Raw genomic sequence first — 19300 nt, 5'->3', positions numbered from 1 at the left:
TTAGACTTTGAGATTTTGGGTGGGCACAGTGGCTCACACCTGTAATCCCAGCACTTTGAGAGGCTGAGGTGGGTGGACTGCTTGAGGTCAGGAGTTTGAGATCAGCCTGGCCAATATGGTGAAAGCCCATCTCTATTAAAAATACAAAAATTAGCTGGGTGTGGTGATGCACATCTATAGTCCCAGCTACTGGGGAGGCTGAGGTGGGAGAATCGCCTGAGCCTGGGAGGCGAAGGTTGCAGTGAGCCAAGATTGTACCACTGCACTCCAGTCTGGGTGACAGAGCGAAATGCTGTCTCAAAAAAAAAAAAAAAGACTTAGATTTTTAGAACACGGAAGAGAAGAAATTGTAAAGTTCAGAGTAATTAAAATCAGGGTAGCTAGAGAAGGCAACAGTAAAATGAGGCCAGGCATGGTGGCTCATGCCTATAATCCCAGCACTTTGGGAGGCTGAGGCAGGCGGATCATGAGGTCAGGAGTTCGAGACCAGCCTGACCAACATGGTGAAACCCCATCTCTACTAAAAATACAAAAATTAGCTGGGCATGGTGGCGCTCACCTGTAATCCCAGCCACTCAGGAGGCTGAGGCAGGAGAATCACTTGAATCCAGGAGGCAGAGCTTGCAGTGAGCTGAGATCATGTCACTGCACTCCAGCCCGGACGACAGAGCGAGACTCCATCTCAAAAAAAAAAAAAAAGTAAAATGAGGCAAAAATAAAAAAAAGGTGATGCACTAGATACCTAACCAGATTTGAAAATCAAAGCTAGAATGTCTATCTGTTTACTTCATTTCTCTACCTACAAAGGTAACTTACCTGGCAATGTTTACCACATTATCTGCCTTCTTAGTTCTGGGATTAATTCCCTGCAAAAGCTGTTCTAAAGGACAGACTATTAGAGCCAGCTGACTCTCTCTTAGAAGGTCCATAAAAAGATTTTCCTTTTGCAGAGTAAGATTGAGAAGTGCAAGGCAATGCTGTACTGCTTTCTCCAGGTGTTTTTTCCCTATTAACCAAAAATAAAGTTAGAAAGTTCTAAATTTATCTTTAAAACTCACAGTCAATTCTTAGGAAAACAAGACAAATGACAAGTTTTAGATTTTCAAATCTAGAGATTTAGACTCTTGTTTCCAACTTTCGGCAGCAAAACCTAGAGATTTATGCTCTCATTGTTTCAAAATTTCAGCTCCAACTTCACAAAACCATTCATCTTTGCAAGTCATGGTTATTTTGCAATCCAGAAAACTCCCATGGAATGGATTCTCAAGTCACTTCTTTATCTTTTCCCTTATTGTTTAGATCAGTGGTTCTCAGAATGGGGTGGCTGAGCCCCAGCGCACATTTGACAATGTCTGGAGACACTTCTAGTTATCCTAACTGGAAATGTGCTACTGACATCCAGCTTACAATACACAGGACATCATCCACAACAAAGAATTATTCAGCCCAAACTGTCAATGGTGCCAAAATTGAGAAACTCTGATCTAAAGTAAGACAAAATCATTGTGGAAAATAAAGCAGAAAATAGAAACAAGGATCACCCATAATCTTACCAATCAAATTTAAAATTGTGGCCTAATTCTTCCTATAGTGTCTTATCTGTATATTCTGACTACACAGTTATTGTTCATATGTTTAGAATCTCTTTTCTCATTTTGATTATAGCCACATTAAGTAGAGGTAATATAGCATCGTGGTAAAAAGCATGAGCTCTGGTGCCAAGCTGACTAGGTTCAAATCCCAGCTCCCATACTTGACAGGGAAAGCCAGTATAACTTCTTTGTATTTCAGCTTCTTTATTTGTTAAATGGAAATAAGACGATCTAACACATTTTTGAATAGATTGAATGCATTAATATATGCAATGTGCTTTTAAAAGAGCCAAATACATAGTAAGCATTCAATAAATAATAATTCGTGGTAATAATAACAAGTAAAATTGACCACTATGTATCAAGCACTATAGTAAGTGCTTTTAAAAATATTATGAGGTGGGGGATGGACAAAAAAGTACTTTAAAGTTAGGGATGTTAAAGATGTTAAAATGATAGAAAGATCACTTTACCTACAAAAGACCCTGCAGTGAAACACAGTTACAGTGAGATTCTCTCTGTAGTTTGGTCTGTTTTTACTTACAATACACTCTCGTTTAAATGATTCACTGAAAACACCACTCCAGATACAGAGAGAGAATCTTACAGTGAAAAATGACTTCAGAGATCATCTATTTCAAATTCTCAGTTTACAAAAGATGAAAACATCAAAGCTGTTTGCAAGACATGAAGACTTTTAAGCATATACCAGGAAAGGGAGCATAGGTGTCAAGCTGCTTAACTCCTTCTTCCAGTAAACTGAGAGCAAGCTCCAACATTGGTGACTCATTCAGCAGATGATACATCAGACTAAATCCAGGTGGCTTATAGGCTATGATTTCTTCTCCTAAATAGAACATAACATATTCCAAGAGATGATGGGTTAGTATTTTTGTCACACCCTTGATTTATATGAAATGTATGAGACTTGTAAATTACACGGCATCTAAATAGATAAAGGCAAGTTTCAATTTAGAGACACAGCAGTAATTCTCCTAAGGGCAAATCTGCACAAAGCAGTTAGCTTTGTGTTAACTCATTAAAGAAATTGTAATGCAGTGTTCTTGATCTTCCATTCAATAATTTTTTCTCTTGAACAGAAAAATTAAAATGATTAAAACAATGAAACAAAAGATTAAATTCTAATTTTAAAGTATAATTTTTAATTTATGTATTCTGTTAACTCATTAGAAATTGTAATGCAGTGTTCTTGATCTTCCATTCAATAATTTTTTCTCTTGAACAGAAAAATTAAAATGATTAAAACAATGAAATAAAAGATTAAATTCTAATTTAAAAGTATAATTTTTAATTTATGTATAACACAGCCATAATTTATAAATTATAAATAGTTGACACCTTGTTTGAAAGTGACAGAATTAAATTACCTTGTAGTTCCACAAACTGGTCTACAAAATCTTCAAGTTGAGGCTCATAATCTCTGAGCAATTTATAAAACACCTCCAAAACCACCTCAGCAACTTCCCACTATAGAAAGATACAAATATGTCAATAACAATAAAACAGACCAAGGTGGTGGCCTTGCAAGGCTTTTCACTCTTCCCACTTCTTTTTCCAGAAAATGAGTGAAGTTTCTTGTCCACTTTATTCACTTATGCTAAGCAATATAGAAATCCCAATTCATTTTGCTTTATTTTGCTAAAAGATAATGAATCGGCTCATTTTCAAGGTAAAATATTTTTAATGCATTATTCTTAAAGACACATTTTTATAGGAGATGTCTGGAATTCGTTAATACATTGAAAACATTTAGTATCTAGTCATATTCAATTTATAATTAAACATCAAATTTAGACACTTTTCAAGTGCCAAACATTTCACATTTTCTCTAACAAGCTCGCCTGCAAAGAATCTGAGAAATCATCTCATCTAAATTCCTTATAAGTGAAGCAAGTGAAGCTCAGAGCAGTGAATGAATTCCCCAAGATCACAAAGCCTGGAAGCAAACAGGCTAAAAGTCGAGCCCAGGCCTTCTCAATTCTCAGACCAGGGTTCCATCCATGGCTATAGTCAAAGAAGGTTAAGAAGACACAATCACTGGTAGGCTTGCCCCAAATATTCCCATTATCGCCTTCTTATTCAAAATGTATTTAAAAGCTATGTACCGGTAAAGAAAAATACTTATGCCAAAAAAAAAAAAATTATATACAACTGCATAGCCAGTAAAATTAAAAGTTTGTTTACAAAATCCACTACATAGAATTTTAATAAGACTGGGTTTGGTCATTGTAGACAGGGTGGTTTCTTGAATTACTATTTTAAGATTATTATTTCCATTGCACATAATTGTATCAAGGCTGAGTTAGAAAATGGGACTATAAAGTGACTTTTTAATTATTTTTATATTATTCACTGTTTTGCATTTTCCAAAATTTTCAAAAAATTTTATTTAAATAAAAAAGGCATATTAACACATAATAATGGATTTAGGACTGGTAAACATACCAATTGCCTCTAACACCCTGTTATTTATCTCAATCCAAAGCACTGTTTGTGTGAGCAGCTAGTGTAGTAAAATAGTCATATAAATTACAGCTCAAGAACACTTTCAGGTAAAATAAATTCACAAAATTGAGGGAAAACTTTTTAGAGTAAGTTGGGGTGGAACTGAAATCAATGGCAGCCAGGGAAAAGCAGCAACACTTGAAGTGTGGCTCTGCATGGGTGAAAAGTGATAGCATCTGGAGAGAATATGGCTGACTAATGCTCTAAACACTCCGATCACAATGACCTTTTTAAGAAAAAGCATATAAGACATTTAAAACAACTGTAAAAAAGTATCAGAACATTTTGATGAAATGAGTGCTGTAATTATCAGCACTCATTATTCATCTGAAATGACTTTATTAATGAGGCATGGTTGCTGTTATTGTTTTCTTCCCATCAGGAAATACATGTTAACAAAGTAGTTCTAGAGCTTAAGTAAAGTGTATACTCCATCTCAGTGTTTATTTTTACAACTTGGCAAGCAAAAATTCTAACGCAATGAACAAAAAAAAAGAACTTCAATTATTTGTGACTAAATATCAAAAACAAGCTATATCCAATGACAGGGCAGTGAATAAACTATGCTAGATACAAGTAATAGATTTTATGCAGTCACTAAAAAGACTATTTTCAAAGAATATCTTAGGACATGAAAAAAATACCCATGATGCTAAGTGACAAAAAAGAAATACAAAGTAATATAACTAATTATCTCAATTGTTAATTAAGTGTACAGGCATAGGAAAAAGACTAAAAGTAGTTATCCTTCCTTTGGCAACAAAATTAAGGATGATATAATTTCTTCATATATATATCTATCTATATATATATAGATAGATATATATATACTTTTTTTTTTTTCCCAGATGGAGTCTTGCTCTGCCGCCCAAGCTGGAGGGCAGTGGCGTGATCTCAGCTCACTGTAACCTCTGCCTCCCTGGTTCAAGCAATTCTCCTGCCTCAGCCTCCCGAGTGGCTGGGATTACAGCTGTGCACCACCACACCCAGCTAATTTTTGTATTTTTAGTAGAGACAGCGTTTCACCAGTTTGGCCAGGCTGGTCACTCCTGACCTCAAGTGATCTGCCCGTCTCGGTCTCTGAAACTGCTGGAATTACAGGCGTAAGCCACTGCACCTGGCCTTTTTCTTTTTTTTAATATATTTTCCTAATTTCTCCAAATTCGCATTAACTAAATTATGTTTATCATCATTAACACAACTACAAAAAAACCCAACAGGTTCAAAAACAGCCAATTACCAAAATAAAGCAGAAATGTTCCTACAAGATACAACCAAGGGTATTCTGTAAGGTTAATAAACAGTATTATAGACTAACGTGAATTACATCAGAACCTGGTAGAGTCTCTTACATAGCTTAGTGGCTACGAGCTTGGATCTGGAATCAGAGTCCTAGGTTCAAATCCTGGTCCTGGACCTTAGGCAAGTTCCTTAACCTTGCTAAGCCTCCATCTGTAAAATGGGAATATTAAATAGTACCTGCCTCATGGTAATATTGGAATTATATAAAATGATATATATAAGCTCAGTGGTTAGTGTCTTGCAACCAGAGCAAATGTGTCATAAGAACCAGTGCTCTCTCAGCCTCCATCCATGGCAGACATGCCTAATGGATTACAATACTCCTTCCTGCTAAGCCAATACTCCACAACCCAGTGCCACTAATCAATAGAAACTGCCGTGCAAGTTTAAACTTATTTCAATCCCTAACCTAAACCATTCCAATAAGCAGTAGTAGTGTGTTTCCAACAAATGTGACACTTTTTGTTCCATTTTAGTCAAAACTTGTTAAACTAAGGATATGAATATTAACTCCTATCAATTAGATTACTGATGACAAATATCAGTGCTTGGGTTTTAATGACCAAACTTATTTTTTAGTGCACATAAACTAATCAGACGATTTCATAGATATTTCAAAATAAAGACAGTGAATTTTACTACCTTTCAAAAGCTAACATGAATTTAGCACCGTATACTTTTGATAAAAGAAAAGCAGTGAATGCATAAGGAGAAAAAAGTTTTTCTGTGAACATAACCTTTTCAGCTGCTCTCCGGTAAGCTCTCGTACGGAATCGTAGAAACACAGAGTCTCTAAGGAACTGCAAATAAGGGTCAAAGCCAGGGGGCCGCAGTCCAGCACCCAAATTAGAAGGAAATGAGCTCTCCACCAGGGTACTAATAAGCTGGCAAAAGGCCCGAGTCAACGGGTATTCTTCACACCGGGATTCTATTTCATTTAGCTCAACCTTCCAAAGAAAAAGAAAGAAAACTTGGTAATAAAAACTACTAGCTATGAAGTGAAGAATATTATGCAGACATTAACATATTAATAGTGCTAACTCACACCAAAAGACATAACAGATATTTCTGTTTTTCATTTAGAGAAAAAGATAAAAAAGTATTATATGAACCTCAGATGGAAGAACTCCAAATTCACATTTATTGTCCCCAAACTTGAATTAAAAACAGAAATCTTTAATGTTTCTTTAAAAGAGAGGGAGAGTTAGAGAGAAAAGAAAATAATTTATTCTCATTTCAGGTTGACTCAAGTAATCTAAATTGAGTTAAAATCACGAACTTTCCATTTGGATGGCTGCCATGTAACATCCTTTTCCAACTCTGAAACACGAAATATTTTGGTTCCTTTTATTAAAAGTTTCATCTCTATTTCAACACTGATCAGAAAACCTTTCAAATAAAAATACATTAAATTTGATAATTACGGAAACGTAAAAGGGTAAGAATGATTCATAGACTTCTTATCATTACATGCATGAATGAATTAACATTTAAACTAAAAGGAAAACTTTACCTCAATACCAATAGCTTGCCTCTGGCTTGGAATCCTCACGGTCTGCAGTATCTTAAAACAGTAAGAAGTAGATGTCAGGAGCATTCCTCATTCATCAATGAATATTAGTGGCTTTGCAATATGATAGTCACATACCTCACCCACTGGACCCACAGATCTCACAATGTCCACCAAAATGACAATCAATTAGTCCCTGGATGGACTTTCAATAGCAGTTCTGTCAGGTTGAGATAGAACTTTTGACTGTCTGGGGTTCTGAAAATTGGTAGTTTCTAAGAGCACACAAGACATTTTTTCAGCAAATTTCCTCTCAGATATTCTAGGAAATGAATCTTTAAAAAGGATTTATGGGATGAAATCTCACCAGTGTTCAAGACACTGGACTGTTTACAACTAGCCCTAATGATGGCACAAAAAACCCCAAAAAGTAAACTTCTTTTTTTCCTTTTTTTTTTTTTTTTTTGCGACAGAGTCTCACTCTGTCGGCCAGGCTGGAGTACAGTGGCATGATCTCAACTCACTGCAACCTCCGTCTCCTGGGCTCAAGCAATTCTCCTACCTCAGCCTCCCAAGTAGCTGGGATTACAGGCGTGTGCCACCATGCCCAGCTAATTTTTTATTTTTAGTAGAGACAGGGTTTCTCCATGTTGGTCAGGCTGGTCTTGAGCTCCCGACCTCAGGTGATCCGCCTGCCTTGGCCTCCCAAAGTGTTGGGATTACAGGCGTGAGCCACCACTCCCAGCCAGAAGCAACCATTTTGAGGCAGTAAAATACTCTAGATTATTTTCTAACATACATATCCTGAAGACGTTATTGATACTTTGTTAACATAATAATTAACGGAGTTGGGGTTTGCTGAGAGGCTGAGTAACTTTTGGCTTACTATTGATACTTCACCTTTTGATTCCTGACTGTACCAATACTTACTAGTGTCTTAAAGGCTTAGTGTTTCTTTACACCTGAAATCAAGTGTGATTGGGTTTAGACATTTGTATCCTTAGAGCAACACTACTGTTTTTAAAGGATTCTACCTAATTAGTATACTTTTGATTTGCAAGAAAGTAAAGTATCATGACAGTAGGATTATTTATTATACCATAGACTACTTAGGCCCATATCAAGGTCTGGACAGAACATCTTAAGTCAAAACTTCAGCCTCCTTTAAAACATATAAAATAATTATACCTGATAGAAAATTTTTAATGGCGCTTATCTCTAGAGAAAACAATGCTAATATTTTGAAGTTATTGAGACTTCAAACATTATATCATCCATTTATTTCCCCACATCAGCATAGGTACATTCCCTCAGGGTATAGAAGTCAAAAAATCCAACTGTCACATTCCCATTCTGCCCAAAGTTAGAAGTTTATGGTCCTGGCAATAAACCTTCATAACCACCAATAAAAAGTATTTTAGATGCTGTTAAAATTTCTCTGCAGGCTGCACGCTGGGTGTGGTGGCTCACATCTGTAATCTCAGCACTTTGGGAGGCCAAGGCGGGCAGATCACTTGAAGCCAGTTCAAGACCAGCCTGGACAACATTGCAAAACCCCATCCCTACTAAAAATACAAAAGTTAGCTGGGCGTGGTAGTGCAAGCCTGTAATCCCAGCTACTCAGGAGGCTGAGGCACAAGAATCGCTTGAACCTGGGAGGTGGAGGCTACACTGAGCTGAGATCACACAACTGCACTCACTCCATCCTTGCCAACAGAGCGAGACCCTGTCTTAAAAAAAAAAAAAAAAAAAATCTGTGCAAACTTGACAAACAGACCTGCCCTTTAATGGAAAAACAACCCCAGTGACCATGTATCTATATAGAGATACTTCACTCTTCTGGTATAGAGCAGGAAAGAGCAGATAAGAAAAACAAACATTCCCCACATTTAATGAGTGCAGGTGACTTGTGAGGGCTTACATCAGCCTGGTTTAAAGACAGAGTGGACGAATTCTGTCCATCTAGTAATATCTTAATAGACATTGAAAAATAAGGTCTTCAGAGAGGTACAGTACATGAAGAACCAATCTCTGGTAACCTAGTGAAGTTATCAACCAATCTAAAAGAAAAACCCAAGCCTATTAGTTTCTATTGCTATGCCTAGTCCCTAAACCGTAACTCTAGTTGGGATGTTCATGATATACTGTAAGTTCCAATCGCATGTTGTTGCTTCTATGATATTATCAAGCCCAACTTTCCACATTGGGATAATATAAATAAGGGACTTCAGAGCCTACCTGAGTGTATTCCAATGACTGCCAGAGGGAAGCAGCAATTTCAGGAGATTTTCCAAAAGCTGCGAGTGTCTTCAGCAGCTCAGCTTTTAGGACAGGGGGAATACTGCATTGGAGGAGTCCCAGAATCACCACAACAGGGGTCCACTGAGGGTGTTCACAGAGTGCCAAGCGAGCGTTTTCACTCTAAGAATTGACACAAAAAGAACAAGACTTTCCATTTTTAAGTTACAAAAACGACCAGCAATCATCTAAATTGCTATCATTTATACTGAGTCCTCATAGGCTTAATATATACTAAAACAAAAATAAGCGTATCATTTATGTTTGAAGTCTACCAACACATCAAATCAGATCACTCACTCATTCAAAGTAAAAAACTGGAGGAGAAATAGACTTTGTAGAATTACTTTTGCAGTTCTAAGTATGAGAAATAATACAAACAGAGATAAATGGTCTGCAAGGGTTGGATAAATCTTACCTAGGCATCTTAAATCCTCTCTGGAACAATATATTATACTGTAATATGAAGTATGAATGAAAAAAATACCTTGTCCTTTTCTCAAAAAAAATATAGAGATATACAGTATCAAGTATCACAACATTTTTTTCATTTTTAGTTGATATGTAATAACTATACATATTTATAGGGTACAGAGTCATATTTTGATATATGTATACAATATGTAATGATCAAATCAGGGTAATTAGGATATCCATCATCTAACATTTCTCATTTCTTTGTGCTGGGAACATTCAAAATCCTCTCTTCTGGCTTTTGAACATACACAATGAATTACTGCTAGTTATATTCACCCTGTAGTGCTACAGAACACTAGAACTTTCTTCTTCTCTATCTGTAACTTTGTATGTTAACCAACCTTTCCCTATCCTCCCCTCCCATCTCCATTTTAATTCAGTGAGAAATAGCTAATAACTGACATTTTAATGCCTAATAATGTTAAGCACTATTAGAAAAGCCAAAAACTTAGAAGTTCCTATTCCTATCCTTCAGAGAGAATGTCAGACTATGCTAGTGAACAATAGACATAACTAAAAGATATTTCTGAGTTGGGAAATTATATACAGTCATGAAAATAATGTTTTTTACAAAGACCAATTTGGTAGTGGCAGGTAAAATGGTTTGGTATGAGGAGAGAAAAAATAATTCAGTAAATAACTTTTAATTACAATATTCTTTATGTATACACACATATAAATGCACACATGTATCTCTACACCTATGCTGGAAACCTAGAAGCATATGCATCCAACAACTGGTTCTTATTTGCCCTTCTGACTATCTTCTTTCAGGCTCAGGCTATTATTTTTATACTAAGATTATGCCAATGAGCAGGGCTACCATAACTTACACACTCTAGAGCTCAAAAAACAAAAAACTTAAGGGCAGAATGCTATTTATCTGTCTATCTATATAGGCTAAGTTTATTACTCTTAAATTAAAAGAAAATGTTTGGGGCTCTTAAAATGCTACTGTGCTATAATAAAAATAAAATTAGGCTGGGGATGAGTTACCTACCCAAGTAATGATGGTAGACGTGAGCTGCAAAAAAGCAATCAATCCATCTTGTTCCTTCTGGGTGATGCCACGGGAAGGAAGGTGACGGTACTGGACGCTATCTGCACTTGGAAGATCCTTCCGAAGGTGTTCATGGTAAAGCATCAAGGAGTGAAAGAAATGTTCCCAGGAAACAGGACTGCCACCTGCTCCCTGAATATTTTCAACTATAAAGAAAAACAGCACAGAATTTTATTTAAAAAACATCTAAGCGTTTGCTGGGAAATGGAGAGAAAATTAATTTAAAACAATATACTTTTTTCTTTTTTGAAATAGAGTCTCACCCTGTCACCCAGGCTGGAGTACAGAGGGGCAATCTCAGCTCACTGCAACCTCAACTCCCCAGGTTCAAGCAATTCTCCTGTCTCAACCTCCCAAGTAGCTGAGATTACAGACGTGCACCACAACGCCTTGCTAATTTTTGTCTTTTTGGTAAAGACAAGGTTTCACCATGTTGGCCAGGCTGCTCCTGAACTCCTGACCTCAAGTGATCTGCCTGCCTCGGCCTCCCAAAGTGCTGGGATTACAGGCATGAGCCACTGCACCCAGTCTAAAACGATAAACTTTGTTTGCCTTTGTCTTAACACAAAGGCAATCTTTGTCCTGGGTAAGTAGTGTGCTGAAAATGGGTTAGAATCCCTCTGTGAGCTAGAACTCTGCATTAATTTTTCCTCTGGATTAACTTTTACTCAAGAAAGGGGCTACTGCCCATGTAAATGTAAAGGTAATTTACTTTGGATGTCGGTTACCTACTTCACATCCAGGAGAGTTCTCTGTGCTCTCATGTAACTGTACAGGGCTGCTTTTTCCCACAGAATAATTCACAAATCTTGAGCTTGAATTCCCAAAGAGATAACTACAGTCTTAATTTGGGAATTACAATACTCCGTTGCATACCAAGCATCGGAAGCAAAAGCATAGCACACAAGACTGGCAGGCTTGACAGAGTAGTCAGAACACTGGCTTTGGAGCCAAGCCGATTTCAGCTCCCGTCATGGCTCCCCAAATAGCTGTGATGTTGGGTAAATTCCTTAACTTCTCTAAACCTCAGTTTCTTCACATGTAAAAATAAAAATATCTACCTAACAAAGCAGATGCTTAATTTCTTTTCCCTTTTACAGTGTTTTTGGTCTAACCAAACCAGTCTGAAAATTAAATAAGAAAATTGGGAGACGGTCAAGAGAAAAATTCTAAGTACTGATATTAAGAAAAAAATATATAAAGATAAATTAATCAAACTTATAAGGCAAGGGCATATGCTTTCTTTGTGGACCAGATGTGTTCTGGAAAATTTTCATACATTAATTCTGATTTGTCAAAATGAACTGTATTTTACAAAGCAGAATGGCAAAACTCCCCAATCTGTGAGACCATAATCACAGCATCACTATGCATAAAGCTGTATGTATGCATGCTTCTTTCACCCTATTGTTATGAAAATATACCTCTGGTAGAACCTAGTTCAAACACCAGTGTTCTTAATAGGTAGTGGGATACTGAACTTAAAAGAGTATAACAACAAACTTTAACAACATCCACATATTCCTTACCATGACTACTACCATTGACTTTGAGCAGGCTGAAACAGTAGTGGGCACACTGAGGCCCATTGGCCAATCCCTGGAGCATCTTCAAATAAGGAATATAAATAGTTGGAGGCAACAGGTCACCCATTTGCCTAACAAACTTTGACAAGACAACCTGAAAAAGAGAGAAACAAATGGTTTATATAATGTGTATCTTAATTTTAAGGCAACATGGACTAGCTAATAAAGACTACATATAAACTAAAAGTAGTGCTCTGACTTAACTCTCGCAACAGACAAATTTAACTGATATTCTATTTATGAAAAATTGTTTAAGCTTGTCATTAGCAATTTAATGCAATTATAAAATAATACCTTTATGAAATAAAAGTACATTTTTTAAAAAATATCTCAATGTCACAAAATATAAGACCACTCAGATTTTAAAAATATAAGACGTGACATTTACTCATCCAAAATCAACCAGCAATTCAAAGGTACACTTAAAATCCAGAGTTCCTATATACCAGCCAAATTTGTATGAAGACCTAGGAACTTTAAATCATTTTTGATGGTAACAAGCATATTCTGTTATGTGGTCAAACCACATTCCCATACTCCTGTTCTTTAAGTCCATTTCTTAATTTTCCCTTTTTTCTTCCTTATGCCTTAAACCTATTATCAACAACTAACAATATTACTCAAACTCACTAGTTGGAACTGAGAACTGAAAACACTACAGATGTCTGGAAATTACTGTTAAATCAGCTAGGTTTAACAACGGTTTGGCTGGGCACAGTGGCTCACACCTGTAATCCCAGCACTTTGTGAGGCCAAGGCAGGCAGATCACAACGTCAAGAGATCAAGACTATCCTGGCCAACATGATGAAACCCCGTCTCTACTAAAAATACAAAAAGTAGCTGGGTGTGGTGGCACACACCTGTAGTCCCAACCACTCAGGAGGCTGAGGCAGGAGAATCAATTGAACCCAGGGGGCAGAGGTTGCAGTGAGCCAAGATTGCACCACTGCACTCCAGCCTGGCAACAGAGAGAGAGTCCATCTCCAAAAAAAAAAGGTTTTATGATGATGCAGCAAAATATCATTTTTAAGACAGATATACTTACTTAAATATTAAGGGGTGGAATTCATGTATTTGCCTATAATTTACTTTAAAATAAAACAAAAGTAAAAATAATATAGTAGGCTGGGCACGGTGGCTCACGCCACTTTGGGAGGCCAAGGTGGGCAGATCACCTGAGGTCAGGAGTTCGAGACCAGCCTGACCAACATGGTGAAAACCCGTTTCAACTAAAATAATACGAAAATTATCCAGGCATGATGGCGGGTGCCTGTAATCCCAGCTCCTTGGGAGGCTGAGGCGGGAGAATCACTTAAACCCAGGAGGCGGAGGTTGCAGTGAGCTGAGATCGGGCCATTGCACTCCAGCCTGAGTGACAAAGTGGGACTCTGTCTCAAAATAAATAAATAAAAAATAATAATAATAATATAGTAGATGAAGCAAACATCACAAGATGTTAACTTAAGATGTGAAATTAAAATGTGAGGAATTCCTTATAATAATTCCCTCTTCCACATGTTTCAAATTTTTCCTAACAGTGAGCTTTCTTAAAAACTTTAAAAATTTTTAAATAAATCTTTCTCCAAAACATTCTTTTTCTTTTGAGACAGGGTCTTACTCTGTCACCCAGGCTGGAATGTGGTAGCACAATCACAGCTCACTGCAGACCAAATGATCCTCCCACCTCATCCTCCTGTGCAAATGGGGCCATAGGCGTGCACCACCATGTCTGGCTAATTTTAAAAATATTTTTTGTAGAGACAGGGTTTCGCCATGTTGCTCAGACTAGTCTAAAACTCCTGAGCACAAGTAATCTGCCTACCTTGGCCTCCCAAAGTGCAAGGATTACAGGTGTGAAGCAGCGTGCCCAGCTCAAAACGTATTTTTTAAATGGGAAAAACACTGAAACAATACAGTTTAAAAAGTGGCATCTAGGCCGAGCGCAGTGCCTCACACCTGTAATCCCAGCATTTTGGGAGGCTGAGGTGGGTGGATCACCTGAGGTCGGGAGTTCGAGACCAGCCTGACCAACACGGAGAAACCCCGTCTCTACTAAAAATACAAAATTAGCCTTGCGTGGTGGTACATTCCTATAATCCCAGTTACGCGGGAGGCTGAGACAGGAGAATCGCTTTAATCTGGGAGGCGGAGGAGGTTGTGGTGAGCCGAGATTGTGCCACTGCACTCCAGCCTGGGCAACAAGAGTGAAACTCCATCTCAAAAAAAAAAAAAGGCATCTCATCTGGAGTCCAGAAAAAATAAAAAAAAAAAAATATGGCATAAAAGCTTCTAGAACAGAAATCCCCCAAAATGAACACTTACATGGCAATCTCCCTCCAACTCTTTTTTTTTTTTTTTTTTTTTTTTTTTTAAAGAGACAGGGTCTCACTCTGTTGCCTAGGCTGGAGTGCAGTGACGTAACCATATCTCACTATAATCTCAAACCCCGGGGCTCAACAGGTCCTCTTGCCTCAGCCTGAGCAGCTAGGACTACAGGCTCATGATAGCACACCTAGCTAGTATTTTTTTGTAGAGATGGGGTCTCATTATATTGCCCAGGCTGGTCTCAAATTTTGGCTTCAAGCGATCTTCCCACCTCAGCTTCCCAAAGCACTGGGATTACAGGTGTGAGCTACTGCATAGCAATTCATTTTATTTGCCTCTGCACATCATACTTTAGTTAATACAGAAAGAACTTTTGCCTGTATTATCTACAGACTCATAGGCATTCTGCCATCAATTAAAACATCTAAGACTTCTCCTTTAATACTTGTACCTCTCCTATCCTCCCAAACTTGAAAAGACTGTCATGCCTATGGAGAACTAAAATACTAATAAAATTCAAGTGGGGCACAATGGCTCATGCCTATAATCCCACTGCTTTGGGAGGACTGACTGAAGCCAGGAGTTATAGACCAGCCTGGTCATCATAGCAAGACCCTGTCTTTTAAAAATAAGTAAATAATAAAGAGACTAGATGCCTTTCTGCCTCTAATAATTCAACACATATCTAGTATCCAATAAAGGGCTGACTACATTAACTTCAAAATCAACAGAACTTATATTTTAAGAGTTTCAAATTTTCTTCTATAAAAGAGAAAAGTAGGCTGGGCACAGTAGCTCATGCCTGTAAATCCAGCACTCTGGGAGTCCGAGGCAGATGGACCCTTGAGCTCAGGAGTTACAGACCAGCCTGGGTATCATGGCGAAACCCCATCTCTACAAAAAATACAAAAAATATCTGGGTGTGGTGGTGTATGCCTGTAGTCCCAACTACTCTGGGGGCTGAGGCGGGAGGATCACTTCCACCTGGGAGGTCAAAGCTACAGTGAGCTGACATTGCGTCACTGCACTCCAGCCTAGGTGACAGAGTGAGACTTTGTCTCAATATAAATAAATAAATAAATAAAATTTAAAAAGTGTAAATCTCTAAAGGTTACACTAGTGATCATTTGTGTTAACAGCAATAAAATCAGGAAATAACATCTTTCATGTTTTCAAGACTATCACAGTACCAGAGTATAAAAGAGGAAAACCTAAAGACTCACCTGGCGTTGAGGGGGCCGCTGATGAGCCACCCCTAGATAAGAACCCATGATAGTCGGAGTCTGAAGAGGCTCTGAGGGACACCAATATTCTAGAGCAAGCTCCAGATGAAAAGGGTTCTTTTTATATAGCTCGCCAATCTGCAAAGAGTAAGCAAAGGCTGTAGGGAAATGTCTATGACTCAAAAATTACTTTCAATAAAAAAAGGACATTTAAAGTATTACACCTGAAATTTTCCAAAGTTAGGGGAAAAAATAATGAAAGGAGGGAAAGAGGAAAAGCTTTCTAATATAATGGCTTACCAATAGCATTAAGTGTTCCAGGTCCCTTCTAAGTGAAATGGGGGGTTCATTACCCATCTGCATACTCATGTGAATCATTCGAGCATCTTCATCTGCCCGATTCCTCAGCTGTTTCACCTATTAAATTTATTATAGTTTTAATATGTACATATATTGTACATGCTAATAATAATGAAATCAGGCAACTGTCTTAAAGTGATTACATACAAGAAATATATTTTAAACATGCCAGGAATCTTATTTGCAATATTACTATCCATAATGTATAATATCTTAAAACTTGAATGCATTTTCCACTACAGAAAAGTTGAACTTAACTGTGGTGTTTCTCAATGGGGACATTACTGACATTTGGGCACAACGTTTCTTCACTGGGTTGGATTATCCTGAATATTCCAGGACATTTAGCATCCTTGGAACTACCTACCAACTATCAATAACAACACCAGAGTCATCATAACAAGCAAAACTGGCCCCACTCATTTCCCAAACACACTCTGAAGAACATTATACCTCAGTTGAGAATCACTGCTTCACAACATTTGTGTGAACTAAATGCCAACAAAAATAAGAAACAAATTCTGTTAAAAAAATATATATATAGCTAGACCAATCCACAATTATAGTTGGAAATACCAACACTCCTCTCTCAATATTCAATAGAACGAGTACACAGAAAATCAGTAAGGATATGGAAAACTTGAAAAACAGCATCAACCAACTTGACTTGATTGACACTTATAGAACATTCCACAGAACAGCAGCAAAATCTGTGTTCCTTTCAGGTGTACATAGAATATTTACCAAGATAGGCCATATTCTGAGCCATAAAACAAACCCCAACAAATCTAATACAACTGAAATTCTACAAGGTATGTTCTCTGAGCACAACGGAATTAAACTAGAAACCTGTGACAGAAATCTAAAAGTCTCCAAACTATCTGGAAATCAAACAACACACTTCTAAATAACCCATCAATCAAAGGAGTCTCAAGGAAAATTAGAAAATATATTAAACTGAACAAAAAAGAAAATGCAACATATCAAAATTTGTGTGGCATAGCTAAAGCAGTGATTGGAGGTAAATGTATAGCATTATTAAATGCTTCTATTACACAAAAGAAAGACTTAAAATCAGTAAGCTTCCATCTTAAAAAACAAAATTAAAGGAGCAAATTAAACCCAATGCAGAGGGAAGAAAATAATAAACATAAGAGCAAAAATCAATAATGGTGAAGCAAAATATAAGAAAATCAATGAAGCCAAAAGCTAATTCACTGGAAAGATAAATAAGATCAATAAACTTCGAGCAGGGTTAATTAAGAACTGGGGGAGAAGACACAAATTACCAATTTTAGGAATTAAAGAGAAAAATCACTATAGATCCTATAAAAATAAAAAGAATACAAGAATCCTAAGGGCAAATTTATGATAATCAATTTATACTTTTCAGGAGATAGGGTATCAAAACTGCACAATCTATTACAAGTGTAGACCTTTCAGGGTGCTTTTAAAAAATGTACATTTGAAATAGGTGGTTTTATAATATAAACACACAAAAAAGATGTTTTTCTCTCTCATTTACTTCCTGCCAACATCTGATGGCTTCTTTGGCACAAAATAGCACACAGAGCATATACTGTAAGGAACTGTTTGAAATGGCTCTAAGAATCGCTTTTCAGATGACAGTTACAGCTCAAGCCATCTATTCAAAAGTAGCCTTTGTGTTACGGTTTCTTAAATTCATTATTTTACCTGTATCCATGCTGAAGCCCTTTCATACACTGCAATTCAGAATCTAAACAATCGGGCCAGGTCTGGTGGCTCACACCTGTAATCCCAGCATTTTGGGAGGCCGAGGTGGGCAGATCACCTGAGGTTGAGAGTTCAAGACCAGCTGGCCAATATGGTGAAACCCCATCTCTAATAAAAATACAAAAAATTAGCCAGGCGTGGTGGCAGGCACCTGTAATCCCAGCTACTTGGGAGACTGTGGCAGGAGCATCATTTACCCAGGAGGCGGAGATTGCAGTGAGCCAAGATCACACCACTGCACTCCAGCCTGGGCGCAATAGAGCAAGACTACAATTATCTATAAAATGCAATTTTTCCACTGTGCCTCTTCCAAATCATGTATAAAAAATATTAAATAAAGCAACCTTAGCACTAATCCTTAGGGCAGCATGAGGTTAGTAATTTTCTACTCACAGAAGCATTTTCATTTAATTACTTTCTCACTTATAAACCATTCACAGTGTCAAATATTTCTTTCTACTGACTTACCCCAGTTAAGAGGACTTATTTCCATAGAACAACAGCAAAATATGTCCTCTCTTCAGGTGTACATAGAACATTTACCAAGACAGGCTATATTCTGAACCATAAAACAAACCTCAACAAATTTAATACAACTGAAATTCTACAAGGTATGTTCTCATACCTTGTAGAGACTCATGACTTATTTCATGAGTCACAAACTGGTTCACAAGATGTAATACAGCTACTGGCAAATTTTAGTCTGTATTAAAAATTTTTATTAGTTTCCAAAACATAAATCTAGTTAATCAGTTTTAAATTATTTTATAAAATTCTTCTACTATTTACTCATCCTACATTATTACACTTACCTTCATTGGCATAAGTGCAAGGAAATCTGTGATGAGATTATGGACTCTGCGAATATAAAATTCCTCCTGATAAAAGTATTCCGATACCACCACAGATTCCGTGAGGAACAGGAAAACGTTGTCAGCAATTGCGAGTTCTGCCATTGCTTCATCTGCCTCTGTGAATTCTGCCAGAGCTAGAAATAGATTTTAAAACACAGTACATGGAGGAAAAGTCATTAACCCAGATTGTAATTATATCTCATAATACTCCGCTGATGGTTCAGACATCTTCCCAGCCTTCTAGCATGTGCTATGCACAAAATGAGACTATATATAACTGTAATTGACTCATAAACCCTGAAGAACTCATAAACCCCAAATAACAATATACTCTGAATGTGTATTAGAAAAATACATACTCTTTGAAATAATAACATAACTAATGAAAATTACTTTAGAGATGTGTGATGCAACACTGATGTAGTCAGGGA

The 19300-nt window shown here is 37.1% G+C and overlaps 1 protein-coding gene across 3 annotated transcripts in view; it reads right to left on the bottom strand.

The window, feature by feature from the left end:
- Window positions 1–19300, bottom strand: part of NUP205 (nucleoporin 205) — a 93503-nt gene that overhangs the window by 46584 nt on the left and 27619 nt on the right. For all 3 annotated transcript variants that reach the window (XM_055284133.2, XM_055284132.2, XM_055284134.2), the window contains 11 exons: window positions 18828–19003; window positions 16201–16317; window positions 15901–16038; window positions 12295–12445; window positions 10706–10911; window positions 9169–9351; window positions 6934–6984; window positions 6158–6367; window positions 2981–3080; window positions 2302–2439; window positions 817–1006 (listed from right to left, as the gene is read on the bottom strand). In XM_055284133.2, coding sequence (XP_055140108.1) covers window positions 817–1006; window positions 2302–2439; window positions 2981–3080; window positions 6158–6367; window positions 6934–6984; window positions 9169–9351; window positions 10706–10911; window positions 12295–12445; window positions 15901–16038; window positions 16201–16317; window positions 18828–19003 — 1660 coding nt within the window. The remainder of the gene's footprint in view (window positions 1–816; window positions 1007–2301; window positions 2440–2980; window positions 3081–6157; window positions 6368–6933; window positions 6985–9168; window positions 9352–10705; window positions 10912–12294; window positions 12446–15900; window positions 16039–16200; window positions 16318–18827; window positions 19004–19300) is intronic.

Source organism: Symphalangus syndactylus, chromosome 6 (genome assembly GCF_028878055.3).
Source record: "Symphalangus syndactylus isolate Jambi chromosome 6, NHGRI_mSymSyn1-v2.1_pri, whole genome shotgun sequence".
Lineage (NCBI taxonomy): Eukaryota > Metazoa > Chordata > Mammalia > Primates > Hylobatidae > Symphalangus > Symphalangus syndactylus.
This window is presented reverse-complemented; position numbering and strand designations above follow the sequence as displayed.